This window comes from Dipodomys merriami, unplaced genomic scaffold (assembly GCF_024711535.1).
Source record: "Dipodomys merriami isolate MVZ:Mamm:240054 unplaced genomic scaffold, mDipMer1.0.p SCAF_273, whole genome shotgun sequence".
In the NCBI taxonomy this organism is placed as follows: domain Eukaryota; kingdom Metazoa; phylum Chordata; class Mammalia; order Rodentia; family Heteromyidae; genus Dipodomys; species Dipodomys merriami.
The window spans coordinates 927,822-955,585 of NW_027204193.1; the positions used below are offsets into that span (position 1 = coordinate 927,822).

The 27,764-nt window shown below is 47.4% G+C and overlaps 2 protein-coding genes across 7 annotated transcripts in view; one reads left to right on the forward strand and one right to left on the reverse strand.

Annotated features, from left to right (window-relative positions):
• LOC138837662 (ceruloplasmin-like) overlaps positions 1-9,104 on the forward strand; it is a 31,782-nt gene extending 22,678 nt beyond the window's left edge. The window contains exons 19-20 of the mRNA XM_070036618.1: positions 7,506-7,610; positions 9,017-9,104. Coding sequence (XP_069892719.1) covers positions 7,506-7,609 — 104 coding nt within the window. The 3' untranslated portion in view covers position 7,610; positions 9,017-9,104. The remainder of the gene's footprint in view (positions 1-7,505; positions 7,611-9,016) is intronic.
• Positions 3,760-26,877, reverse strand: LOC138837648 (BLOC-2 complex member HPS3-like). Of its 6 annotated transcripts, none has more exons than XM_070036597.1 (17): positions 26,843-26,877; positions 22,335-22,826; positions 21,413-21,584; positions 21,229-21,314; positions 20,355-20,547; positions 18,628-18,709; positions 16,201-16,355; positions 14,440-14,548; positions 13,404-13,585; positions 12,420-12,597; positions 11,614-11,847; positions 9,532-9,717; positions 9,037-9,225; positions 8,162-8,266; positions 6,339-6,545; positions 5,529-5,619; positions 3,760-4,397 (listed from the first exon to the last, which is right to left on the reverse strand). In XM_070036597.1, exons 2-17 carry the CDS (start codon positions 22,810-22,812, stop codon positions 4,270-4,272), a joined length of 2,775 nt encoding a protein of 924 aa, XP_069892698.1. In that variant the 5' UTR covers positions 22,813-22,826; positions 26,843-26,877; the 3' UTR covers positions 3,760-4,269. The 6 variants fall into 6 exon arrangements, 5 of the variants coding, with proteins under 5 accessions (XP_069892698.1, XP_069892697.1, XP_069892699.1 ...); XM_070036596.1 differs by lacking the exon at positions 26,843-26,877 and adding an exon at positions 25,551-25,655; XM_070036598.1 differs by lacking the exon at positions 26,843-26,877 and adding an exon at positions 25,374-25,390.
• Between the last annotated feature and the right edge of the window lie 887 nt (positions 26,878-27,764).

Consider the following 27,764-nt stretch of genomic DNA (forward strand, 5'->3'; position numbering starts at 1 on the left):
CTAGTCCCTGACTTCTGCACAATGCCTCCACAGGTCCAGGTACATATACGCACCTGTACACACACACACGCACACACACACACACACACACGCGCACACACACGCACACACGCGCCTGTGTACACACACACACACACACGCACACACACACGCGCCTGTGTATACACACACACACACACACACACACACACACACAGATGTACAGTGTGAAATAGCTGCCCCATGGCTGCAGGCTTCATTCTTTCCTGGACTTTCCAGTCAGAACTGCTGAAACTAGAAACTGGCAGGCTGAACACAAGGAAATTATGCAGAGAATGTTTCTCTGTGCTTCCTTCTTCAAATGAGGATAAAAAGGAGCGAAGAAGCAGAAGGAAATACAGAAGCAAGTTATGTGTCTGTTCTTATGTGAGCCGCCCATGCTAGGTCATGCTACCACTGAGGAATAGCTTCAGCCCAAGAATCAAATTTCAAGACTCAAAAACCACTTGAGTAATCATTAGTGCAAATGAAGTTTCAGGTTCTTCTTCTGAGTCGGACACCAGTACCTTCTTTCTGGATGGGCTTACTTTCACCAAAGCCCTCTCTACAGTGAGTAGTTACTACAACACAAGAATGTCAAAGCCTCGGGCTGGGAAGGTGGCTCCGTGGTAGAGCGCTTGCCTCACATGCATGAGGCCCTGGGTTCGATTCCTCAGCACAACATAAGCAAAAAGACAAAGGCCGTAAGTTGTGCTGTGGCTCAAGTGGTAGAGCGCTAGCCTTGAGCTGAAGAGCTGAGGGACAGGGCCCAGGCCCAGAGATCAGCCCCCCCCCAAAAAAAAATTATGTCAAAGCCTCAAAGTCGTTGGCATCAACAACTTCACAGTCAGAGGTTGAGCAAGACAACTGGAACAGTGTTCAAAGAACCTCACTTTGCATGTTAACCACACAGAAGGATGAACCTGCTCAGAAAAAAGACAGAGCGAGGGGGCACGAGGCCTTCAAGGGATTCATATGTGCAGATGCCGGCAAGCAGACGGAGCTGCTACAGTCCAGTCCTGCCAGCAAACACTGCGGCCTCCCATATGGAACAGGGAGACAAACAGCTAACAGAATGGAGAGTGTTTTTTAAACTGTAGAGCAAATGGCTAGTGTAAAGAAAATACACATTAGGGGCTGGGAAGGTGGCTCAGTGGTAGAGGGCTTGCCTTGCATGCCTGAGGCCCTGGGTTCGATTCCTCAGCACCACATTAAGCAAAAAGAAAAAAGCCGGAAGTGGCTCTGTGGCTCAAGTGGTAGAGCGCTAGTCTTGAGCTGAAGAGCTGAGGGACAGCGCCCAGGCCCAGAGTTCAGGCCCCACGACCGGACCCCCCCCCCCCAAAAAAAAGAAAATACACATTAGGGAAAAACTTTTTTTTCTGAAGAGAAAAAGTATTGCATAGGACTAAAAGCAGGGATGGATGACAGATAGTGTGAACTACAGGCAGCAAATGGGGGGCCATGTTTGTCATTCTGAACTATCGTTAAGTCAAAGTTCCATGAAAGTTTGGGGAAATCACATTAATTATGAATCTCAGAAAAATGTCTGCCTACTATGTCACAGAAAAGCAAATACATGAGGATAGAGTAAGATCTTTTCATATTCTGCACCATGACACAACTGTCTGAAGAAGGAAGAAAGGAAAGGAGGGAGGGAGGAGGGAAGGAAGGAAGGAGGGAAGGAAGGAAGGAAGGAAGGAAGGAAGGAAGGAGGGAAGGAAGGTCATCAGCCAGTTGTGGCTATCCTGCCATGTTTAGTCCAATGCTCTGACAAGTGTAAAAGAAACTATTTTAGACTATGACTTTTCTGTGGCAGTCAGATAACCTATTAGTTGTCTTCTGCAGGGAAAGGGTTGGCCTACCTTTAAAAGTCTCATTGGCAGGGACTGATATGTTTATATTCCTAGCTAAGTACCCACATTTAATACACACTCAAGAACAGAGGAAATCAATGAAATAGAATTGTATACATTGCCTTAGAGAAAGCTGCAAGAGTGCTTAGCAAGTGATGCTCACACAGCTATCTTCCCTTCTTCCAGATCTCCTTCCAAGTGCACAGCAGCCTGTCTCTGTGTAAACACATACACCTGCACTTCCTAAAAGCAAAAACATCCTGTGTACAAGTACAATGCCATTGTCAAGATCAGCAGAGCTGTAACAAGGATGAAAAGACCTTTCTCAAATTTGACCCTTCACCTTACTTGCATTTTTGATACAAGAAGAAAATCCAAGGACATGTGCTGTATGATGAGATGTGTCTGAAGTCTCTCTCCCCCCCAAGCGTCCCTCCTGCTTTGTGACCTTCACACTCTAAGTACCGTCAGCAACTGCTGACGTCAGCAACATGCTGGGTCTGCCCTCATCATGGGGTCCGGGTCCAGTGTTTTGGCAAGACTATCAAGAAGAGATGTCTTTCTCCCCCCCACACTGGTTTGCTGCGTGGCTGGGAAGCTTTGAGATGGCCTCTGCTAGCCTTCTCCCTCCTGATTAGTGCTTCAATGAGGATCTCATAGGAAGGAACTCATTTTCCAATTAAGGCCTTACTACAACAAGGGAACTTTTTAATTTATTTTTGGTTGTGGGCTTGAATTCGGGGCCTGGGAGCTGGCCTGAGCTCTTTTGCTCAAGGCTAGTGCGCTACCACTGAGCCACAGCCCCACTTCCAGTTTTTGAAGTGGAAAGAAGAGTCTCACAGAGACTTTTCTGCCCAGGGTGGCTTTGAACTAAGATCCTCAGAGCTTAGATTCCTGAGAAGCTAAGATTATAGACATGAGCCACTAGCACCCAGGAGAACAAGAGATTAAAATTAACATTTTAAAAGTGAAAAGCACCATCTAATTTTTTTTTTTTTACTATATGAACTACACTATTTTAAGTAGCCATCTTAAAATTTCTTTCTTTATGTAGTACAAGTCTGGCTGAAAGACATGGAAAACTGAGACAGGACATTGGTTCCTAACAGTGTATGTGACACTGCTGAATGGGACTGGCTATACACATTTCTAGAAAGACTGAAACCGTACAACCTTGCATTTGTGTGTGGGGGGTGTCCTTGTCACAGATGGAAAGATGACAAGCTGTCCTATGACACGCAGCTGACACCTGTGGAAACCTGTGGGTCACTGCCACCACCACCACATTCCGAGGACTTTCCAAAACCACATTCAAAACAATTCTGACCAGATGTGGCCCTGGGCTGTCCATTAAGGCTCACAGACATGTCTGCGACCACTGTCCCCCATACAGTCCTCTAATGTGCGACTGACCTCATTTCTAGTGAATCCAAGTGCAGAGGGTAGAAAGGAAAGTCAAACAAGAGAGAAGCCACTCTGAGTTTTGCTGAAACCTAAAGGATGCTCAAAAGATGTGACCTGGATCTGGGGAAGGGCATCTGACAATGTTTATAGCAAGACCTGGCAAAAATTAAATGAATAATAAACTAAGAAAAGGCCAACGGGGGAAAGGCTTCAGAATATACTGTCCCAGACACAGAGAAAGTAAAAGTTTTGCCCAGCCTTAGCTGAAGTCAATGCATAGTATCAATGATCTGAACTTAGGACTCAAAATTTTTAACAAGAGCTTCTATAAAAAGACTAATATCATGATATAGTTCTTTATTTTCACATATACTCTGGCTGAAAAAAATAAACAGCATTTGTTAATATTAATAACAAATAGAAACAGGTTTTGCTGAAAACACACATACACACATTCAACACATATTGAGAGCCAGACAAAAACTCAGCTTTGTAAACTTGACCTTCATTTGGCTCAGAGCACAAAAACAACCTAAGTTAAAAAAGTAACAAGAAAATAAAAGTTCAGACTCTTTTACTGTGGCAAAATATTTACATCTTTCTTAAAGAAAATTACAAATAACAACAACAAAAGGACAGAAATCTCGGAATTGGAGCAGATAAAATTCTGGGCCACTTAGAGTGACACACATTTCCTTCAAGCATCCTCGGGGTGGAAAGATTGTCATGTCTTCACAGCCCTGAGTTGAGGCTGTCCTGAGCAAAGTCACCACCCCCCTTTAAAAATGTATGGCTTCTTTGAAGAATTCTTATCTTGAAGCTTTTACATTCTGGACCATTAAACAGAGCCAGACATACATTAAGGAACTAACAGTCACCACTCCATGGTAAAGTTTGTGTCCGGAAAATGTCTGAGGCTTGTACATGCTGACATGATACAAAACCCCCTGTGCTTGTAGCTGTACCTGGCACCCAGTGATTTTAAATGCTACCTTCAAGTCAGTGGCTTCTTTCGACTGCAGTACAGCAGGTATGGCAAGAAAAATGCTGCTGCGCCATCTTCTGGGAGAACAGTCAAAAATTCCCTCAGCTCCAACTCCACAGCAACGACAGACAAGGCCTCTGGTGGGGAAGATACTTGGGTCAGAACTTGGTTCTCCCATCCAGTATTCTCCAAATCACTCAATTGATCAGATCACACAAAAAAGAGTCATTATAAAAACACAGAACAGGTTCCTCCATCCAGACTGATTTTAACAACTTCCTCATGAAGCCTTTCCAGAATCATTGGAAGTTTATTTTACATGCACTTGGGAGTTATTACTTCATTGTTGGATGACTCCATTGTTTTTAATAGATTTCTAGCATTCTCTAAAGAAAAATACAATCATTTGAATGCTATTTTGATGTTAGGACTATATACAGCTAATACATAAGGACAGTTTACTAAGACAGTAAATGTTGTGAACTTTCAGACACTGTTTTCCTAAATCAGATCCTCTCTATAATGAGAGTTTCACATTAGTAAGTACAAATTTCTTTTTATTACCATTTAGCTTTTCTTCTAAACAACAAAGGCAGGTGTTCTAGTGACAGCTATCAATCAGGCTGAGGTAAAGAGACCTTGCCTGCCCAAGAACCACCCTGAGTTTAGTTGCAGTACCAAAACAAAACCGAAAACAGATGAGGGAAGGAATTTGTCATATTTTTAATCATTTTCATGATCGGTTACTTAACAGATGCACATGCCCTCTCCTATGCACAATGTTTCAGCATCCACTGGGCCTTGTAACTCCATCCACATTCTGGCACCATGCCCTGTGACCCTCTTACACCCTTTATCTCCTAGAAGAACTCATCAGTCTTCAATCATGTTTAATGAGCTTAACTCCCCACCTGAAACAAATTAAGCACCTAGACCATCAATAAAAGCTGTAACTGTCCTAGTGTCAGTATTTTGTATCTTCAAGTATCTTGAAATATTAATGAATTTCTATGATGTGATAATTAAATGCGTGAAAGTATTAATTTATAAGAACAATAGCACTGAAAGTGGAAGAGGTAAATAAGTATCGTATGTGTTGGTCAGAGGCCATATAAAACTGAAAATAAGCTTTCCAGATGATTCTACAAGTCCTCTCTTTTCTCACTTCTCTCTCTCCTTCTCTCTTCTCACTACATGGCATAAAGTGAGGTCAAGGCCTCAACAAATTCACAGTTAGAATTTATCTTTAATCTCAAAGGGAATTTTACCTTTTAATGATGCCAGATGAAGCTGGAACTTCTCTCCACCACACTTCACTCTCTGAAAAAGTTCAGGAAGCAATTTTTTCCACCACAGAGTCTATCTTAGGAAAAAGTAAGAAAATTTTAGTTTGGTGCACTTTGCCCTCAGTGGCAATACTCAAGAAGACTGTGCTGGGACGTACAAGTCCTTCATCGGATGAAGGACTTGACTTTGAGCAAGGGCACCGGTGGTTCATGCCTATTATCCTAGCCACTCAGGAGGCTGAGACCTAGAACAGTTTGAAGTCAGCAAGGCAGGAAATGCCATGAGATCCTTATCTCCAATTAACCAGCAAAATGCCGGACTACAGACCACACGGGGGAAATAATTGCATCATGGTTTCTTAACTTTTAATCTCCAAACAGCAGGTTTTTTAAAATGACAACAGACCATTAATACCACCTCACAGCACTCAACACACAGGGCATGAGCATGCCTAGGCCTTGAGCCCCACATCCCTGTAAAGGTGGCCTAAATGGTTCTGCTTTGCAGATAAGATTCCAGACCCCGGGTCTGGGAAGGTGGCTCAGTGGTAGAGCGCTTGTCTTGCATGCATGAGGCCCTGGGTTCAATTCCCCAGCACCACATAAGCAAAAAGAAAAAAAGCTGGAAGTGGTGCTGTGGCTCAAGTGGTAGAGCGCTAGCCTTGAGCTGAAGAGCTGAGGGACAGCGCCCAGGCCCAGAGTTCAGGCCCCACGACTGGACCAAAAAAAAAAAAAAAAAAAAGATTCCAGACCCCATAACACTTACAAAGTTTGAACCATCTGAAAACATACCCGGTGCTCATCTTTGAGTTCGTGGTTAGCGTAGGGGATGACAGCCTCTGGACACCTGTCTAGCAGGGTGTCCAGGCACTGCTCATACTCTTTCAGGCGCGTGTGACACAGAATGTGGATACTGAGGCCCGCAGTACTGTCTTCCAAGAGTGGCTCCAAGAATGGAACAATGGAAGCTATGTCAAATGAAGGACCACATATAAGAGACTATGAACAGAAAAGCAGAAGGTTACGGGATGAGGTATCAGAAAATAAAAGCACCAACACAGCGTAGTTTTGTAAGAGACTAAACCTTACTTGCAAAACAAAAGAAGATGATGTAATTTTAGAGCCTTATGCATATGGTCCTTACTTAATAAGTCTAAGAGGACAGAAGAATTAAATAATTTTGATTTGCCTCTTTGATGCTTAATAGAAAAGTCATTTAAAAACACTATCATTTAATTTACTTTAGACAGACTACAAATTAAAAGGAATGTGTTTCTTTATGAGTCTAAGGTGTAATCAACTCATGGTCAAAGATGCATATGCATTGGTATTCAGTACTGAAAATCCCAAGAGATCCAATGTTCAACAGTAAGGAGCCAGTGAGTTAAACAACAGAGGTAACATTGTGTTATCAGAGTTCTATTGTCAAAGACTCTAAGGAGAAAACACTCAGGATAAAATGCTGAGTAAAAAAAAATCTTCATAGGAGATTCTACTCAGAGATGTCCTGGTTTTGTAAAACCCGATCAGACCCAGGCCCAGTCAGGCTCACAGAGAGCCCTCTGGAAGAGCCATGCCACTGGAAACAGACTTCCCAGGATGGAAAAACAGGCCTGGTTCTCCTTTCACACTGTCCTGTGTTTCCACCTACTTTGTATATAACTCCAAATAAAATTCAACATTCTGAAAGCCAGTGATTGTTCAGAGCTTGGCTAATCAATGCAGCTGGCCAGAATGTGGTACTGAGGAATCAAACCCAGGGCCTCGTGCATGCTAGGCAAGCACTCTACCACTGAGCCACCTTCCCAGCCAAAAGTATTGTACTTTTTTTTAAAGCAACTTTACCAGTGTTTAAATTTTAAAGTATATCTAATATTATCAATTGCACCACCAAAACAATCTCCATGCTTCCTCTCTCCTGTAAAAGAGTCAAGTGACTTCTTTATTTCTTTTGCTCAGCCTCGTCTCAGACTTACAGCAGGACAAGAAACATTAATTACTCATTCTTGGCCAGTGTAATCATTTTATTCCAAACATCCACCAAGGAATGGCCGGGAAAATAAGGTTGGTACCTTTGCTTCCTGCACGTTTTATACATTAACAACAATGTGTCAAAGATGAAGTAAGGTGATAACCTCCCTACATGGAAAACCATCTATAAAGAACTATAGTGAGGAAATCTCCCTACATGGAAGGCCATCTATAAAGAGCTATAGTGAGGAAAAGGATTCAGGAAAGTTCAGTCAGATCCCATGCTTGAAAGCTAGGAGCCACAGAACAATGCAATTTGAAACTGGTTTTAAAACATCACTGAGTTACACTTTTCAAGCAGTAAGTGAAATAGGCCTTGAAGTCTTCTGAGGGAACTCTAATGACAAGCACCCCAATGACGTTAAGTGTGTCAATTAGTTCTGTGTGTAGATGACACCCTGCCCACCATCAGCAGTTCCACACAGAGGCAGAGGCTTCCTCCAAAGTCCCTGAGTGTGCCTCATTTTAGATTTAGTCCCCCAAATGCAATGTTCTAAATTAATAGGGCATTTGATGTCTTACCAAAGCAAATATAATACATCTTACTGTGCATATTCAAAAGAAAAAGAGACATTTCTATTTACCTGTAATTTTGAAAGGTCTTCTCTGTAATTTTTATCAGCTAAGGAATCTGGTGATAAGACATGAACCCATGGATAGATTAAGCCATAATGACTACAGGCATTTATCTGAAACATAAAATAAATTTGTCATAAACACCTACCCCCCCCCCCAACAAAACCCTCTTCATTCAAAGAAAGGTAGTCATCAATGCCATCGTCCATATCATACCTGTGTAGGCTGTATTGGGTGGGAAGCCTTCAGAATGTTCTTCCGCCTGTTGCTTCTATACTATAATCTATACGCAACATTTCCTTATACTCTAAACTTTTTAAAATATGCTACAGAGCAAAAGTAAGCAATATCACTTTTGCAATTATACTCAAAAAGAGCTAACAGTAATATTAGAAGTAATTTTTATTTATGCTACTTTATTTGGGAGGTAATGTTTCTTCCACAAACTCACTGTGAGTGACAAGGAACCCAAGGAGCTTAGACAAAAAAACCCTTTTCAAATGTGAGCAATTCCCATCACTATCTCCTGCTTGGCTCAGCTTGCTTGTCTGGCTGGTACTCTACCTCGAGTCATGCCTGCAGCCATACTTTTTGCTAGTTACTCTGGAGATGAACCTATGGACTTTTCTGCTCAAATGGAAGTGCCATCATCCAGATCTGAGCCTCCTGAGTACCTAGGATTACAACTGTGAGCTAGCAAGACCAAGCTCCTTCATGGACAAGTCAGTTGTAATGCACTTTTAACTCTAGCTTAAATATCTAGTGATAAGAAACGAGACTTAACTATGAGTAATTAAAAATATGAAGGCCTTAAAAAAAGGAAGGTAGATTATTTTATGTGCCTTGCCTGGGCCTCCCTGAAGGCCCAGTTCCATTATCTCACCAGATCCTCTGATGTGCGAAGTGGTGTGGTGTCAGGAAGCTGCCTCTTAGATAATCTCCAGATGTACTGTGATGTGAGCTTGAAGCAGAGTTCCTGAAGAACCACATCTGGGAGACAGGACACAAGCTGAGCTTCCCAGAAGTCTACCAGGAGCTGAGGAATCGAATCTTCACCCTTACCACAGAGCACCTTGAACACAGAGAAACAAGCCAGTCTCAGATAAACAGCTGGTGTTTACAATGGCACACCATGATATAGGCCACGTGGTGAGTAATTCCTACCCCTACCTAGAGAACAGTTAGGCATTGTAAATAAGAAGCCTATTCAAGGTTGCAAGGATGGAGCTTCTCCAGAAATACTTTTGATACGTGCTTTTATGTGACAGACCAATTATGTGTAAGTCTGTTTTTCAATAAACAGATGAGAAACTGTTCTTTTGTTCTTCTCCCTCTTTCACTCAGTTCATTAAATTACGGTTTAATTACTGTGACAAACCTTAAAGAAAGAATCTGCTTCTTCAATTCCAATTTTGTTGTTCTTCTGCAAGCCCAGGACGGACGCCACTAGCAGTCCAGGCTGGGTCTCCTTTAAGTGAGCTGCAAACTGGGTAGGGACAATCTGCCCCTTCCTCTGTTGAATCAGCAGCCGAGGTTCCAGAATGAAGCCACACACCAACTGCATCTGCAGAAGACAAAGAAAATAAGGAGGATTTTCCTGATGACTCAAACACAATTTTTTTCTTTAACTACAAAGATTAGTTCCTATACCAAGAAGGATATCATTAACTGCCTTATGTAAATCATTAGAACTTATCTCAACATCAGGATGTTCTATATCTATAGAGAGGTTTTATTTAGGGCTTTAAGACTATATCTTAAGCTTTTCAAAATTATGGAAAGAAGCATCATGTTTTAGAGTTCCATTTTCAGAACAGACAGCCTGATACTGGCTTGCTCACCCTACTAGAATAGTTCACTGGTGAGTGGTAAAGAATGTCTTCTTGTTTTAGAAAGCAAAGTCATAGTGAAGCACTGGTGGCTTACACCTGTAATCCTGACTACTCAGGAAGCTGAGATCTGAGGATTGCAGTTCTAAGCTAGTCTGGTAAGAAGGTCCCTGAGACTCTTATCTCCAATTAACCACTAGAAAATTGGAAATAGAGCTGTGGCTCAAAGTAGTACAGCACTAGCTTTGAGCAAAAAAGCTTAGGGACAGTGTATGGGCTTTGAGTTCAAGGAGGGAGAGGGGGAGGAAGGGAGAAGAAGAGAGGGAGAGAGAGGGAGAAAGATGAGGGAGGGAGGGAGGGAGAGAGGGAGAGGAGAAAGATGGGCCTGTGATCCTTGGAAGCACATGGGCTCTGGAGCTGACTGGTGCAACTCTACCTCATCCACTGGCCACCTGTATTATCGTAAGCAAGTGATTTGCCTCTCTGTCTTGTTGTCTTCTCTGTAGCTTCATGCATGAAAGCTATTTGGGAAGCTGAGGTCTGAGGAACAAGGTTCAAAACCAGCAAAAAGACTTGTTATCTCCAACTAGCCACAAAAAATGGAGCTGTGGCTCAAGTGGTAAAGTACTTGCCTTGAGCAGGAAAACAAAATCTCAGGGACAGTACCTAGGACAAGACACCCATTCACCCCATACTCCCTCTACACTCCAACTATTTTACAGTATTATTTAGCTTTTTGTTAAATATTTAAATATTGTTTAAATACTGCCCCCCCCCTTTTTTGGTCGTGGGGCTTGAAATCTGGGCCTGGGTGCTCTCCCTGAGCTCTTCAGCTCAAGGCTAGCACTCTACCACTTGAGCCACAGCACCTCTTCCTGTTTAAATACTAAACAAGCTAACATAATCAAGGGTGCAGGACAGGCCCTGGACATGATAGGAGGTACAACATATAACCTTTAGTCCCTTTTCCCTTAAATGACTAATGTCTTGGGCTCACATTCCTAAATGGCCTCTCCACCAAGAGACATGGCCTTCCTCCTTAAGTCCTACCATCTGAAGTCCAGCCCTCCTGACAGTCCAGCACCTGTAACTTTCCAAATGGAGAAGGTTTTTACAGGTGCTTGGGTTCTAAGCCCCATAGTTAATGTCCTTTGTGCTGTACTTAAACGGACACCACTCTGCTGTTCTCAGTGACCACACCATCTTTCTCAGGCCAGGTCAGACTATCCGCTCCAGGCAGAGCCCAGAGTACCCTTCACGCAGGCATAGTGCTCCAAATGCTACTAAGACAGCCAGAGGAACAGCTGCTGCTGCTATTTCTCTTGTATTTTTCAGACGTAAATTCCTACTTGGATCATTTCCTTAGATCTGCTTTCCATTACAACAAAGAAAATGTAAGTTAGCTGCATGCACGCAATCCTAGCTATTAAGATGGCTGAAATCTGAGGAACAAGGTTCAAAGGCAGCCTGGGCAGGAAAGACTCTTCATCTCCAATTAACCACCCAAAAGTTGTGGCTCAAGTGGTAGAGTGCTAGCCTTGAGCAGAAAAAAATCCCTCAGAGACAGCACCTGGGCCACACCCACACTCATAGCCACACAGCACTCCCTCTGCGTAGGCAGGGCACTGTACCTCTGTATGGCTTTGCATCTCCTTTCTGTGCAAGTCGAGATCTCCTAGTTTCAGAGCCACTGCTGCCCTGGTCAGGGTGACCAAGACGGAGGAGAACCCACAGGTGTCCAGGCCCCTCAGGCAGCTCCAGGCAAGTGAGGGGTCAATGTTCTTCATGGAAGGGCTACAGAGAATATGAGGCAGTTGCTTCGGCTCAGCCACTCGAAACATCTCAGCCACTCTTGCTGCTAATTCCTTTGAGGACATCAACCAAGAATGAGAGGTCAGGCAGCCGGCAGAAAGCAACAAAAGCAGCAAAAACACCTATAATTTAAAATCCACCTAAAGAAGTAATTTGGACGAGGTGATCTCATTTCTCTCAAAACATCAAAGCAATGGGTACTGCAATTTCCAGAGACCTTTAAAGGATAAGAGAGGCCAAACACAAGCCTTAATGCCTTGAGACCACCAGGCCAGGTTCCGCAAGTGAGTGCTGCCTGGACTAGAGGCTGGACAGTTAAGGCTGCAGGCAGCACAAGACACAGGAAAGCAAAGCCACATTCTGCATCACAAAGGGAGCCATTTTCCAGTCACCACGCTGGTCCCTCAACCGCCATGGACCAACCAACTCTCCAAGCCTGCATAACTACAAAAGCCTTTCTAAGTTCTTTAAACTATGATCATTAAAGGCATGTGATTTTTTTTTCTCTTTTAGGAAAAGGAGGAAGGATAATATTAATAACTTGCCACCTAAATACTATTACATAAATTACTAAAATAGAAAGTTAAAATATTAGCTATAAACAAACATAGAAAAGTATACGCACTCCACTTAATTCTTCATCCAGGTTTTCATAAAGGGAGTGATTAATATAAAAGATTAATCCCCTCTCATATTTCTGTGATTCACCTTCGGCCCAGTCCACACGGGCCAGGACTTCAGCCAGAGACAAACTGGACATCTTGTAGTATGGCAGGGCCAGGTGGGAATGCTGGGTAGCAAGCCTTACAGGAAAAAAAATACAAAAGCCTCCAATTAGCAAGTTTTGAGCCCGTTCCTCACACATCCAGTAAAAAACAAGTCATGCTTTACAAAGTCAGAAAATACCAAAACCATCTCCTGCCGTTAGTAACTGGAACAAACTACTAAGTACTATTTTACTGTCATTCTAATTAATGGTTTCCTTTTTCTGGCCCCTAAATAAAAATGGAAAAGCAATCAATTAACTAAGTGAATTTTAATATTCATGAGGTGCCTCTAAAATAATGGTGTTTATTGGTAAGAAAAGTGTGTTTCATTAAGTTGTAACCAATCCCATAGTCCATATAAGCCTCTGAAAAAACTAAATAGAAAAATGTGCAAATTGTTCACATGTGAAATAAAAACTGCTGCTTGTCCTTGGGTGCCTGGTGCCATCAAAGCACCAGTGACACTCTGTAGCTGATTCCTCTAAGCTCATGGTGAACAGAGCAGGCTTGTCTCTCAGGGAGCTTCACTGCGCGCCGTCCCATAGCCACAAAGAGCAGGAATTCCTAAGTAGGTACAAAGTCATGAGTTGGAGACTCTACTGCTTGTCTGACAAACTGCTCCTCTTCTAAGACAGGGCACAGCCAGTGGTCTTGGCATCTCTAGGCCTAGCACAGCACCTGGCACTCTGTCTGGATTCAACGGGTGCTTGAGAAACGAGAAGACTGTGAACCAGCCCCCCTCACATCCCCTCGTGTCCCCTCACCAACCCAGTAACTACTAGGGAAGAAAGAGGGAGGGAGTGCATGCAGCCCGGGGGAAGGCTGGGGTCTGAGGGCCTGACCTGCTGTAGCAGTCCCCGAGGTGCCCACAGCTCTCCTTAAACGCTTCCACGAGCTCTGCTCTCTCGCCGGGCTCCAGCTGCTGGGTGTCCATGAGGGCGGCTCTGATAAGCAGGTGAGCCTCGCTGAGGAGGTGGATGCAGCTCTGCGTCCTCACCGTCTTGTAGGTGTTACTGTAGTCCACCTGGAGTGGGGATGACCAACAGATCATGTGGCTGCCCAGTTCTGTCCTTAATCCACGTGGGGCTTACAAGATAATGCCTAGGCATGTTAAATACTAAAAGTAAAAAAGAAAAAAGCATTTATTAGAGCCTTAGCTGGGCAGTGTTTTACTCCAAAACCTATGGACCAGATAAATCTATACATGATGATAAATAGCACCTTGTTAAACAGCTTTAAGTGTCAGGGAAGGAAGGCCCAATTTATACTATAATGTTAATAGTAATGATTTGATCCCAATTTGGTGAGGCTAATGAACATGCTATACTGATAGTATTAACTTCTGTAAGGAAGTTCTGGGATGTGATGGTTTCTGGAGCTGAGACTGGGTACCACCCATTTTCAACTGGTGGTTTAGGTTGTTCTACTACATCCATTTCTGAAGCCCCAAGGGCTAGCCTGAAGCCATCAGTGTATTCACACGTCAGTGGGCAGCTCAGCCAGATGGTACCTCAGACCGCAGTTAAGCATGAAGAGAGCGAGGGGACGAGCCCAAGGGACTGTCAGAGTTAAGATGCCAGGACCAGACAGGCAACACTTAAAGCAGATTCTGCTAGGGTTCAAAGTCAAGGACTATTGAAGTTGGCCCGCTCTTGGACGCCGGTAGAAGAGTGTGTATGAATAAGGGCAGACATCTCAGTTTCAGTGACTCCTCAAATGTCGGAAGCAGTGAACATGCAGAGGTGATGTAAGAACTCATGCTCCACAGTGAGATGGCTCTGGGGTGGGCGTGGCCTCCTAAGCTGGTGATAATATAGTCAGTTTCTCCTCATCAATTCCACCGTCCATTTCTACAAGGGGAGAAGGTGGAGGAAGTACCATTTCCTTGTAGAGCTGCACTGGTGGGACTGTATCCACGATGTAGACATTCCACCCAGGCCCAGCTCCAGGAGGACTCCTCATCTGAACACTGGCATTTTTCCTAGAACTAAAAGCAAAACAAAAGACCGAGAATTTTAAGGCAAGAAACATTATTCATACATTGCAGTTCTGAGTGGTAAACATTGGGTACTAGAAGATAATACAACTCTGAAAGCACAGGACGTATCTCCAGTGAGTGGCTGCAGAGTTGATTACTTCACAGTACTCTATAGGCCTACAGCATTTACCGTCCTATCACATATTGGTAGTTCAATGCTTCTGATTCGCTTTGTAAGCATTCTCAGAGGGGCTGTCAGCTCCAAACAGGTACTATTCTCAGCTCTGAAAGTGCCTGAGTGCAGACCTTCTCCCGCAAAGGTGATCCTAGCTCAGCAGGCTCTACACCACACATGTGAACAGGAAGAGCTTGCTCAGATACGCCAGGAAAAATCTGCAGGACCACATGAGCCTTTAATCTGCGTAAGGCAGTGTCTTATCTCTTGCTCCCTCATCCCCCCCCCCCGCCCCACCCCCCTGTATTCTCCTAACAGTATAAGAACTTCCAAATTTTTTGATCAAATGAATTCTGTGCACACATTTTCTGACTAGTTATTTCCCTACAATTAGATTATATTCCCTAATACTACATTCCCAGTGTAGAAGTGTTCACAGCAAACGGAAGCATTGCTGGGCTAGAACTGAGTGCTCACTTCCTGTTAGAGACTGATGCGGCAGACATGTGATTGCATTTTAAGACAAACAGGCACATAAACCATGAAGGTGGCACTACAGACACTTAATTACTCATTTATCTTGCAATTACAGAAAACAACCTTTGAATAAAAAAATGTAACTACAGGTTAAAGCAAAGAATTCAAAAGGAGTCCCATTAAGTACACAGAGAAATATATCCTAAATTGGTTTAAAATACTGTCTTTACTGAAATTATTACCACTATTACTGTTATTGCTATTGATCATACTAGGGTTTGAACTCAGGGCTTTGAGCTTGCTAGGCAGGCTCTTTTCCACTTGAGCCACAGTTCCCCTCAAGTGCTTTATTTTTTCATCCTTCTTTTCCAACAGTGTGTCACATTTATGCCTTTGCAAACTGGATGCAGATAAGCTGACAGGCTTTCTATTGGTAGAGATGTGGGTCTCACAAATTTTTATGCCTTGTTTGGCCTGGAACCATGATTCATCCCATTTTAGCCTCACAAATAGCTGAGATTACAGATGTGAGCCACTGTGCTTGACTACTGAGACCATTTTTTTTTTTTTTGCCAGTCCTGGGGCTTGAACTCAGGGCCTGGGCTCTGTCCTTGACCTTCTTTTGCTCAAGGTTAGCACTATCACTTCCGGCTTTTTCTGTGTATGTGGTACTGAGAAATCAAACCCAGGGCTTCATGCATGCTTAGGCAAGCACTCTACCACTAAACCACATTCCCGGCCTGTGAAACTATTTTGCAATTTGTTTTTTTCCAAAAGACCCATGGTGGATGGTTAAACATTATTATAGAGATCTTTAGACCCTTCTGTACCTTCTCTGGAAAATGAATGAAAAAATCATTGAAAAAAAAATCATCAAGAAAGAATAGAAAAAATCATCTGATCATTCCACATTTTGATTTAAAAGTGGTAAGGTAAGATAAATACAAAATATGCCAGCTATACTTCATTCTGGAAGCAGGCAGGCGTGTGTGGGGCATGGGGTACTTACGGAGTCCTTCTGGGTGACTCTCTTCTCTCCTCAGTGGCCTCAGGATCTGCCTTGGTCAGAAGTATGATGTGGTTTTTAAAGTGACAGATGGCTTTCAAACCAATGAAGAGCTGTATTCTTAAAGCACAGACATCCATACTCACAGGTGGGCAAGCCTGAGGAGGGGAAATCACAAGAGCTTTCACCTGACCAAATCAACCCCCCCCCCCCAATCCACATTGCTATTCTTAAGAGAGTGGAGTTATCTAAACTTACATAGTTAACCATATGTCAGTCAGTCAATCAACCAACCACCTCAGTACTTGTACAGTGAGAAAACGTAAGTGTGGGAACTGGGCAGAGTGAGCTCTGTGGACCCCCAGGAAAAGCAGTCCTGGAGGGTTCCCCTGTGCCCAGCAAAATCCCCTCTCACAAAGGCTGGCTGGGGGCAGTCGGAGGTTCTCGGCAAAGCCAGCCACAATGACAGGACATTCTAAGGCACGCAAAGTGCTAGCCGCTTCCTTGTGGATGGGCGTGTGTTCCGGTAGCCCTGGGTGTGAATGAAACCTGGGCTGCTAACGGGCAGGTGTGCCAGGGCACTGAGGAACCATGCTGCTGTCCTGTGCATATGACCCTCAGCTCCAGGAGGGAGGATACCGACCAGGGCAGAAGGGGGAGGGCTGCAACCGAGCTCACCAAATGATACGGGCATTAACTGTTCTCCTCTGAGGCCCTCTCCATCAGCCCTCTCATCCAAGTGGCTGCCAAAGCCTTCCTATCTTAAAATAGCTAAGGAGGCCTTGGTCTGGTGGAGATGCAGGGCCTCAAGGGAAAGGGAAGATGTTGCAGCAGGTGCTCTGGCTCATGCTCAGGCTGTGAAATGTTTTTGGACGCCATGGCTCTCAGGTCTGGTTCAGCAGGTGAACTGCTGACTGTACACACAGCCAGCCATCTACCCTTCCAGCGAGGGGGCGGGGATGCAGGGGGAGAAGCCGCGCGGGAGGAGGGCCCTTCCCTCTCTCTCCTGTGCAGGCCTCAGCATGGCATCTCCCCACCAGCTGCCACTGCTCCTCTTTCCCCCTTCTCCTTCCTTCTCACTGGTTTTAAGGGACTCTAGGAGGATATGGTATAATGACTTTTTCAGTCCAGTGGGTACCCTGACTCTTATTTTAAAATTAAGGGCAAGACCAGAAGGATAAAGGATGCTGCATTTTCATTTTCACCAGGGAGATAAACCTGATTTTTAAAGTCAGCTCTCACTGGAAAGACTGAGTGCCTATCTTATAATGAGAAAGGCACAGGAAGCATGTGACTCTGGTCCCACCCTGGGGCAGCCACACAAAGCCAGGACAAGCATAGCAACGCAAGGCTCTGAGGATGGAGACCACACTCTCAATACCCACAAGCCACAACAGTACTGTGGTAAGACTGCTCAAGCTGGCTTTTAACCATCATCACCAACACTTATTTTTCTAGAAAAGGCTTTCTAGGTGTACATAAACTAACTTTTGACAAACAGGCCATGATAATTGGGGGTTTCTCACTGCACGTACATTCATAACAAATATCCACTCAAGTAGCTTGTACTTTAGAGGTGAAATAGCACAGATGAGTAACTATGAGTCTATTTTGGAGAACAGAAATACAAGGTCAGATGATAAAACTGCCTTCATTGATTTTGTGGTTGGTGCTTTCCTGAGAATAAGCATGGTGTGTCTCACTAAAAGTGCAGTTATTGATCTAGCATATCCATTAACTAGACTAAGTGTGGAAGACTTGTTGGAAGCTTGAAAAACATCAAAAGAACGATAGACATATTTGAGGATAGTATAAGTTATTTTAATACCTCTTGTGTGGTATGGAGTATACTATATTTTGTTTACGCATATGCTACTTTGTTAATACATACAACTGCCACAAATATTTGTGAGGAAATTTTGTACTATAATATAGTCATAAACTGCCCTCCTTACACTGTACAAATTCTTCACCGAGCTTTAAAAAACTGAATTAAATTCTGAGTGAGATGTTTGCAAAGCAATCTTTTTTTTTTTTGTCGGTCGTGGGCTTGAACTCTGGGCCTGGGCGCTGTCCCTCAGCTCTTCAGCTCAAAGCGAGCGCTCTACCACTTGAGCTACAGCGCCACTTCCAGTTTTCTGGTGGTTTTATTGGAGATAGGAGTCTCACGGTCTCTCCTGCCCGGGCTGGCTTTGAACCGCGATCCTCAGATCTCAGCCTCCTGAGTAGCTAGGATTACAGGCGTGAGCCACCAGCGCCCGGCTGCAAAGCAATCTTATGAACTGTGAACTCTACCACAAATCACAAATGCTTAGTATTTATGTCTATATGAAAGACAACCAGCGGCCTCCCTTCCTGGCCTGGTCCCAGGCCAGCCTGCGTGTCACACTCCTGACCCTGGGCCTCACTGTCACCAAAGCCAGTCCTAACCTTCAGGGTGGTGTCCATGTAGGGGTCATCCTCTCGGGCCACCGCTGCGCTGCACCGCACCGTGAAGCACTGCAGGTTGTTGCTGGGGAAGAGGAGAGAGGCACTGAGGGTGGAGGCTTAGGGCTACCCGCAGAGGGGGAGAGGAGGCTCTCCCAGCACACCACCATGCATGGGGCAGAGGACTTCCAGTTAAGGACGGAGGGGTTGAGACTGCTTCCCAGGAAGGAGGGGCCTGCAGACCCCCAGAGAGCTTTACATACCCATACCTGGCCCTCACTGCATCACTAATGCACATGATCCTCACAGGGCATCCATCCTTATCATCCCTAGATGCCCAGAAACTCTCCCACCTATCCTCGCACCTCTCTCCTGCCTCTGCCCTGCTTAGATACAGTCCTGTAATCTGCCATCCAGAACTGGTCCAGGCGCATATTCACCAGCGTCCATGCCCCTCCTCTGAGGTAACTGGCAAGCCGTGTTCCCAGCACTTTTCCACATTTCCACATCACTAGTTCTTCCTGGCACTTAGTCAGGAGTAGCTCTCTCCCTAGCTGGGGATTCCAATACTCCCCCTGGTTTAAAAAAAGAAGTTGCTTTCTTGTGCAATCAATCAGGAATATGGAGTATTTCTGAAACACCAGACACTATCTTCGGTTACAGTCTAAGCCTGCGCCTACCACATCTACTTCTCCTAACCTCCACCCACCGAAACTCTAGGTAGCCTTCACACCCAGCTTCAAACACAGCCACCTGTCTGAAACTTGGCAGTTTCCTTCCCTAGGACACACTGCGTGTTGTGAGGTCTTCAGATCCTTTGCAGAATCTAGTTTGTTTTCTGTGTCTCACACTGTTGCTTTAAAAAAGTAGCTGATACTGTGTATTCACAGTTACTTGGTCACAGGGCCCAAGGGCTTGAATATTATCTAGACTCAAAACAGTGGAAAGAGAAGCAAAAGTGCAGAGGTAAGAGGAAATGAGATCCAATTCCTGCTCAGAAAGCAGTTTTCCGCCAGCACGCTAGGGCAAGACCACAAGAAGACATCCACTCCCACACAGCCATAAGACCCATCCATCTACCCTGCCTCCCCATTGCGGCTCATCAGGGCTGGAGTCACATCCTTTTTCTGGTCTTACTGCAGTTCTTTTTTTTGTTTTTTTGTTTTTTTTTGGGTCCGGTCGTGGGCCTTAACTCGGCCTGGGCGCTGTCCCTCAGCTCTTCAGCTCAAGGCTAGTGCTCTACCACTTGAGCCACAGCGCCACTTCTGGCTTTTTTCTTTCTGCTTATGTGGTGGTGAGGAATCGAACCCAGGGCCTCAGGCATGCAAGGCAAGCGCTCTACCACTGAGCCACCTTCCCAGCCCCTCTTATCGCAGTTCTAACCCACTATGAAATAACTCGATTCTGAAAGAACAGGATGGCAGTGAGAAGAGGAAGCCTAAAAAGAGTTGAGAGAGATGTCCTCACTGGGCCTGCAGCAATCTCCCACATGCAGAACCTCCCATCTCCTTCCAGAGGGTCCCCACCAGCCTAAGAAAGCATAGCAAAGCCACCCCCGAGCCCACAGCACTGGACAGAGGCCGGAGCCATCCGAAGACAGACATGAGCAGACGGGCAGCTCCTTAGTTTATGGTACTCTACGTTACTTTGGAGGGTGCTCCCATTACTGTAGGTAACAGCTACAGAACCCACGGGGGCGTGAGTAGGAGGCCAATGAGCTGAAACGATACCTTGTGATGACGTGCAGAAACTGTGGCGTGAGGACGGCCTGCCTGGCCGTCTCGGGATACTGGTAGACGGACATCAACTCCACGGACTTCACAACCATGTAGAGATAGCCGACATGGGGCAATGAGAAAAAACAGAAGAGACTCAGCAGCTCTTTTTCCTGAGACAGTTTCTCTCCATCGGACAAAGGAGAACCTGCATTCAGAAGTGAGAGTGTGTGGTTTGAGTCTGTGACTAACGTGTTAAGTCTTCCTCTGCCCGTCTACAATTAGCTCCCTAAGTCCTTCCCAGCGCTCCGGTGCCTTGCTACAACTATACTTCCTCACTGCTGGTTCCCAGTGCTCAGCATGACACACTCCAGACTAGACCCCCTTTCCTAAAAGAAACCAAGTTAGGGAAATGCTACATAGGACAAGTACTTATAGCTTCCCCTAGACATTGTCTAAGATATGAAGTGGGCTGGGACCAGTGATTTTCAGTCTTACTGCGCAGTAGATGCCCAGGACCCAAAACTATCAACTAAGTCAAACTCCCCAGCGTCATTATTAAAAAAGTATTCAGGTAAACTCAGGGTGGCAGGGTTTCGGACCACTGCTTAAATTCGGCCCACGTTTTCCCACCTGGTTCAGCAGGTGGGTCAAAGTAGCTTCCTTCAACATCCAGCTGGAACCCTGGTATATCTCTATTCCACTCCTACAGGGCTTCAATTTCATTTTCTAGGCCTGGGGATCATTACAAAGGGAAATGGCTTCGCCTCTTAGTCACTGAGCCGTGCCTTGCTAGTGGTCACAGGTTCTAAGGAACTTGGCAAGGGAGAGTTGGATCCCACATGGGGGTCTTCCCGACAGCCCTAGGTCTCCTGCTCAGCACACATACCTGTTCGGTAAACAGGCAGCAGCTGGAGTGAATGCAACCTGACGTCATCAGATGAGACACAGAATGAAATATCAGGAGTGAAGCGTCTGTGGGTGTAAAAAGACAGAGGGAAGAATCTCATTTCCACATACTTTGAGCAGGTACATAAACATCAAATGCCAGTGACCGAAGAGGGCTGGAATACCGATAGAGCAAGTGCTGGATGTGCAGATACTCCGCTTTCTCCTCAGCCAGCCCCGTCGACTCCAGGGTAATAGACATGCCAGACTGTCTGCTTTTCTCACCCAGCAGTTCCATGGGCTTTTGGCAGAAAACAAAATCATCTGATTCAAGCTGTGATGTTTCACTACTGGGTCCTTAAAAATAAAATTCAAGAGCTTAGTAACTTCAAGTACAACTATCTGCTTGAATGAAAACTAGAGAGGGTGCTGTCCAAGGTCTTCTAACTAAAATACGAGAATGATCGCCTTGCCCCAGCTGTACCATTACTTCTACTGCCAGATGTAAACAGACTGTCATGACGCAGAAAAAAATATGTGGAGCCAGATATAAACCCAATCTAGTAAGAATAACTAAGTCTAGCTAAGTGCAAGGCTCCCATCTGTAATCCTAGTTAGGTGAGAGGCAGAAATCAGGAGGATTGCAGCTAGAAGCCAACCTGGGCAGAAGAGTTTGCAAGACCTAGTCTCAACCCATAGCTGAGGTGGCCCATTCCTGTCATCTTAGCTAGGTGGGAGGCTAAAATTGGGAGGACTGGGCTCCAAGACAGTCTAGGAAGGAACAACGCCTCAACAAAAGGATGTGGTGTGATCATATGTGCATGCCTTCCTAGCGAGGACAGAAAGCCTACAACAGGCGGAGAGCGGGCCAGCCGTGTCCTCATCTCAAAAATCAACCAGCATGAAAAGGGGTTGAGGTGTACCTCAGCATGTACAGTACTTGCCTAGCAAGCACAAGGCCCGAGTACAAACCCCAGCAAAAACGGACAAAAAAACCCCTAAGTCTATAAATAATGTGGCACGGCACCATAAACTCCAGAGATGTTCCCGAAGGTGAAGGGTTCTTCTCTGCCTAAAACAAGCAAGGAAATAAATTCCATCATTTACCTTCTGCCTGGCTCATTGTATCGCTGGTGCCGTGTGGATGATGGTTGACTCTCTCTGCATTTTTAGGTCCTGACTCCAGTTTTAGGATTAGGACTTCTAAGTCTGACATGACAGCCACATATCCAAGACAAAAAGAGATTTCCACAGGGGTAATGCTGTTTATGTGTATCACTAGAGAACGTTCGAAGTCCAGCACTGAGAACTCCTCACTAACAACTTGATACTTGAGAGTAAATAAAACAAACTGATCTGTGCAGCCAACAAGGAGGTCTCCTTTCACAGGGCAACAGGAGATGCACAAGGGCACCTCAGACAGCGGGATTTCCACGATAGACATCTGGTCCCTGAAGCCCTCGCTGAGCGGCGCCTCCACGCTGTGGCCCACCATCCGGACGCACACTCGGGAACTCTCGCTTCTTTTTCTCCTCCAGTTTGCATATGCACGCACAAATGTGGCTCCGTTCTTCTCCTCAATCATTACCAAATAGTCTCCTGAAAAGGAAATAAGATTTGACTAGACTTTGTAGTCAAACACAACTGCTTCCTTTGCTGACCTGAGATGAAACACACGAACTGGCCCAAAGACTATGGGAAGCCAAACCCTAGGTGACAGCATCAGTACTGGAAACTTATGAGGCCCGAGGTTCGGAGATGCAATCTCTCACCATCTGGTGGCTCAGGAAAACCTGTTCATTATTCCTACACCAGAGGGAATTCACACACCATTCTCCACATGAGCTCTAAGTGCATCCTGTGCCCTACAGGTACAGCTCCCAGACAGCTCTACTGACAAAAATGATCACCACCATTCATGTCTTACTGAGAGTTACACAAACTTAGTATAAATCAAGGCATTCACTGTTAAATAGAAAATTACACTTGATATCCCACCAAATCACAACTTTGAAACAGAGTGAAGTTACACATTTATTTATAAAACTAAACAAAACATAAGCCCAAGTCTCTGAACTGGATTATATGAGCGTTTTTGTTGCTTTGGGTTTTTTTTTGGGGGGGGGGTTCCAGTTGTGGGGCTTGAACTCTGGGCCTGGGCGCTGTCCCTCAGCTCTTCAGCTCAAGGCTAGCGCTCTACCACTTGAGCCACAGCGCCACTTCCGGCTTTTTTCTTTTTGCTTATGTGGTGCTGACGAATCAAACCCAGGGCCTCAGGCATGCAAGGCAAGCACTCTACCACTGAGCCAACTTCCCAGCCCCTGTTGCTTTGGTTTTTAGCTAAGAAAACAACATGTATTTGTGGCGAGAAATCAATAAATATAAATGAAAAGCATAATATTACCTCCCAGAAGCCTCATCTTAACAATAAGGCTGCCTAGGGTAATTTTCTCTCTCTAAATATGGATCATGAAACAGGTGCCATGATTTAGTTAACAGTCCTCTAGTGAAATATGTGGAAGTACATTTAGGTTTTATTCCCTAACAAAAATTTCTGCACATGTGAGTACCAAGGGGGCTGCATTAATGGCACAGACTCTCAATGCTGGGCAACAGTAGGTCCACGTTAATATGGACTACTAGGCTGCTGTCATCACTGGTACTCCAGCGGTGCTGTGAATGTGTCTGTGCCCTGCCTCTCCAGCAGAAGGCTTCAGTCATCACTCCTGTCTACACACACACACACACACACACACACACACACACACACACACACACACACACACACACACACACACACACACACACACACACGTTTCCCTGATGACATTAACATTTCAAAACCATCCTTCAAAATTTCTACTTATCCAATGTTCCCAAATTTTGTAACAGAAGAAAATCTGTCGGCTAATGAAAGGAAAAAGATCTGGAGGTGTTTTTCTACTTCGGTGTGGGGGGGAGGGCTGGGGGAGGGGGGTGCACAGCATTTCCAGTAGATGGAAATACGTGAATTCTGTTTTTCAGTGTCTGTGAAACAACAGGCACTAACTTCCTAGGAGTAAAGGAAGGCAGAAGAGAAATGCCAAGAAGGGAAGATGAGTTTTCTGGATATCAAGGCAGCCAGGAGTCTGCCCATGTTTAGTGATGTCTATGGTTAAAAGTTCAACTGGGCCACATGACCCATGGTGTTAAAGCCTTCCCTCCCACATGACTTCTGAACTACTTTGGGGCAGCCAGCGGGGTTCTAAACCATCTTTGTTCTCGGGGCCTCATCAGTGCAGCAGTGCAGCAGTTATCTTCTCACCGTTCCTGTGCTGGTTCCCCTCGGCAGTGCACTCCTGGCAAAACAGTGGCCGAGATCTCCTCAGTGGCGGCCCAGCCTCACTCCAGAGAAGTTAACTGCTGCAGCCGAGCTGCGGTGGCCGGGGCCTGGGGCCAGGGGCTGAAGCCCAGCAGTGCCCTCAACGCTACCCCACAGGGAAGACAAGCAAGAGGTCAGCCTCCTGCTGCCACTTCAGATTTTAAATAAATGTTCACTTGGAAGAAAGGGGCAAGTTAGGCAAATTCTCTCTCACAAGCTCAGCCCACCATCTGCAATGGACAGCTTTACTATTTGATTAAAAAAAATCTTGAAGGTGAAAACTGCTATGCCTAGAAGAGGGCAGCATGGAGAAGAGTTACCATTCTAGAAAGTGGAAAAATGGGCAAGAACCAATGACTCACACCTGTAGTCCTAGCTGTTCGAGGCTGGAGTTCAAAGCCAGCCCAGATGGGCCAGACCCCAGGCCTCTCACACCCGTTACCCAGCACAAAGCCGGCCGTGGGGCCGGGGAACAGGGAGAAGCACCAGTTTGAGCACCAGTTGAGGAGGGCCTGAGCCCCAGTCCGCAGGGAGGAAGGGGAGAGGGGAGCGGGCCCTAAGGACCGGGCTCCTGGCCGGGGCGCGGCGCAAGGGCTGGGCGAGCTGGCGGGCGCGGGTCGCTCAGGTCAGGCGTGTCCGGCCGCGCGGCGGCGAAGGTTCTGGCGACGGCCGGCGGCCTCCTCGCGTGGCAGTGCGGACCCTCCCCCGACGGACGGACAGAAGGACGGACACCGGCGCGGGTCCTCACGTCGCCACGTCCGGTAGCGACTAAGGACTCGACTTACCTTACAGCGAAGCGGAACGGGGTGGAAGGCCTGGTGACCCCACACCGGACAGAGGGGTCCCGGGGCGCGGGGCGCGGGGCAGCCCGGCCCCCGAGGTCTGAGGACGCGGGGAGCGGCCCAGGCCACCGCGCCCGCCCGCCCGCCCGCCCGCCCGGCGCCGCGGACCCGGCCACTCACCGGGCTCGCTGTAGAGCAGGCGCAGCACGGAGCCCAGCGCGGAGAAGGCGCAGCGCGGCCGGCACAGCTCCCGGCCCGCCACGGCGAACGCCTCCACCCGGCGGCCGGCCGCGGCGAACAGCGCGTCGGGGCCCCCGCAGCACAGGCGCTCGGGCTCCCGCGTGCAGGGCGCCACCTGCTGCGACCCGAACGGGTGCAGGTTGTACAGGCGCATGGCGCCCGCGGGGGGAAGGCCGCCGGGGAGGCCCCCAACGCCGCCGCCGCCGCCGCCCAGGCCCGCGCCCGCCGCCCAGGCCCGCGCCCGCCGCCCGCCGCCCAGGCCCGCGCCCGCCGCCCGCCGCCCAGGCCCGCGCCCGCCGCCCGCCGCCCAGGCCCGCGCCCGCCGCCCGCCGCCGCCCAGGCCCGCCGCTTCCGTGCCCCGCCGTCACGTGAGCCGCCGCCCCGCCCCGCCCCGCCCGAGCCGCGGGCGCCCGTGACGCCACGGCCACGCACCGACGGGTCTCGGACGCCGACCAGCGGGGGCGCCGGGGAGCGCCGCTCCGGCGGGCCGAGCTGGTGCCGCAGTCCCGACCCTCGCGAGGCCGCGCACCCGCAGAGCTGAAAGTGGAGGCGTGGCTCAAGTGGCGGAGCGCCCGCCGCGAGTCCAAGCTCCATACTGGGGCGCGCGCACGCGCACACACACGCGTGCACACACACACCACCTACACACGCGCGCACACACGCGTGCACGCGCGCACACACACCTGCACACACACCACATACACACACGCACACACACCTGCACACACACCACATACACACACGCACACACACCTGCACACACACGCGTGCACACACACACCACCTACACACACGCGCACACACGCGCGCACACACGCACACACACCTGCACACAACACATACACACACGCACACACACCTGCACACACACGCGTGCACACACACACCACCTACACACACCTGCACACAACACACACGCGCGCACACACACCACATACGCACACGCACACACACCTGCACACAACACATACACACGCGCACACACCTGCACACAACACATACACACGCGCACACACACCTGCACACACACCACGCACACACACACAACACCTGCACACACAACACCTGCACACGCATGCGCACAACGCATGCACACACAACATACACACAACATACACACACCACACACAACACCTACACACACACAACACACGCACACACAACACCTGCACACACAACACACACACGCACGCGCACGGCGACGGCCCGGCCAGACCCCCAGACCAGCTCACCACGGGAGGCCCCGACGGCTTCACTGGGGCCCCGTCCGGGGCGCAGGGCCGGCGGGATGGAACCGCGCCTCCCTCCCGCGAGCGACCGACATTGGCTCAAGGAGCGGAGTCGAGGCGGGACCGGGCGGGGCGGCGCTCGGGGCCGTCCTGAGCCACCGTCTTCCCCTGCTTGCGCACGCGCGCAGAGCTTCTCGAGGCCTGCAGCTCTGTCCGGCCCCGGCCCCGGCCCCCCAGCCCTCTGAAGGCCGCCCAGGACCTCGGGGGGGGGGGACAGGAGAGGAGGACACGGGTTGTGTGGTGCAGCTCCTGGGTGGCTCCCCGTTAGTCTGGGCCTGTCTGGGTGGCCGCTGGCCCGTGCTGTACGGAGCGGAGCGGCGCTCCCCGTGAAAACGCTGCGCTCCGCTGCGGGGACCTGCGGTGCTCGCGGTCTCCCCCTCCAGCCCGGGCCAGCCCGCGCCGCAGCCCGCCGAGCAGAGCAGCGGGGACGGCGCTGTCTTCACGCGGATCTCTAGTTTGACTGCGGCCTGTGCTTGCAGGTCAGGCCGCCGGGAGCCTTCTGCTGCCGTTCTTTATTTCCGTGTAGGGTCTCTAGCCTGGCCTGCCCGGTCCTTGTCTCTCCTCCTCATGCTCCAAATGCTACTGTGATTACTGCTGTGATTACAGGTGTGCGCCACGACACACGCCTTAATCAACTAGTGACTATTTCCTGTTCATCTGAATTTTTTATCTAACCTGCATCATCAGTGCTTTAATGTTTATCTTAGGGACATTAACATCGCAGCACCTTATCAAACATCTGAAAAATGAAAATATTATTTACTAAAGTGTTACAAAATTAGCATTTTGATTGACTTGTTTAATACATATTTGCTAATTACATTGCAAATTATCATTGATTAATATGTGTTAATGACAGCAACAG

Excerpts from the sequence above, each read along its gene's own strand:
- LOC138837648 (XM_070036597.1), bottom strand. The coding sequence starts at position 22,812 with ATGATTGAGGAGAAGAACGGAGCCACATTTGTGCGTGCATATGCAAAC. Across the intron at positions 11,848-12,419 it reads TGGATGAAGAATTAAGTGGA|GAATTAGCAGCAAGAGTGGC; the intron begins GTGCGTATACTT and ends ATGTCCTCAAAG. Across the intron at positions 8,267-9,036 it reads TTCGCACATCAGAGGATCTG|ATAAATGCCTGTAGTCATTA; the intron begins GTGAGATAATGG and ends TTTATGTTTCAG.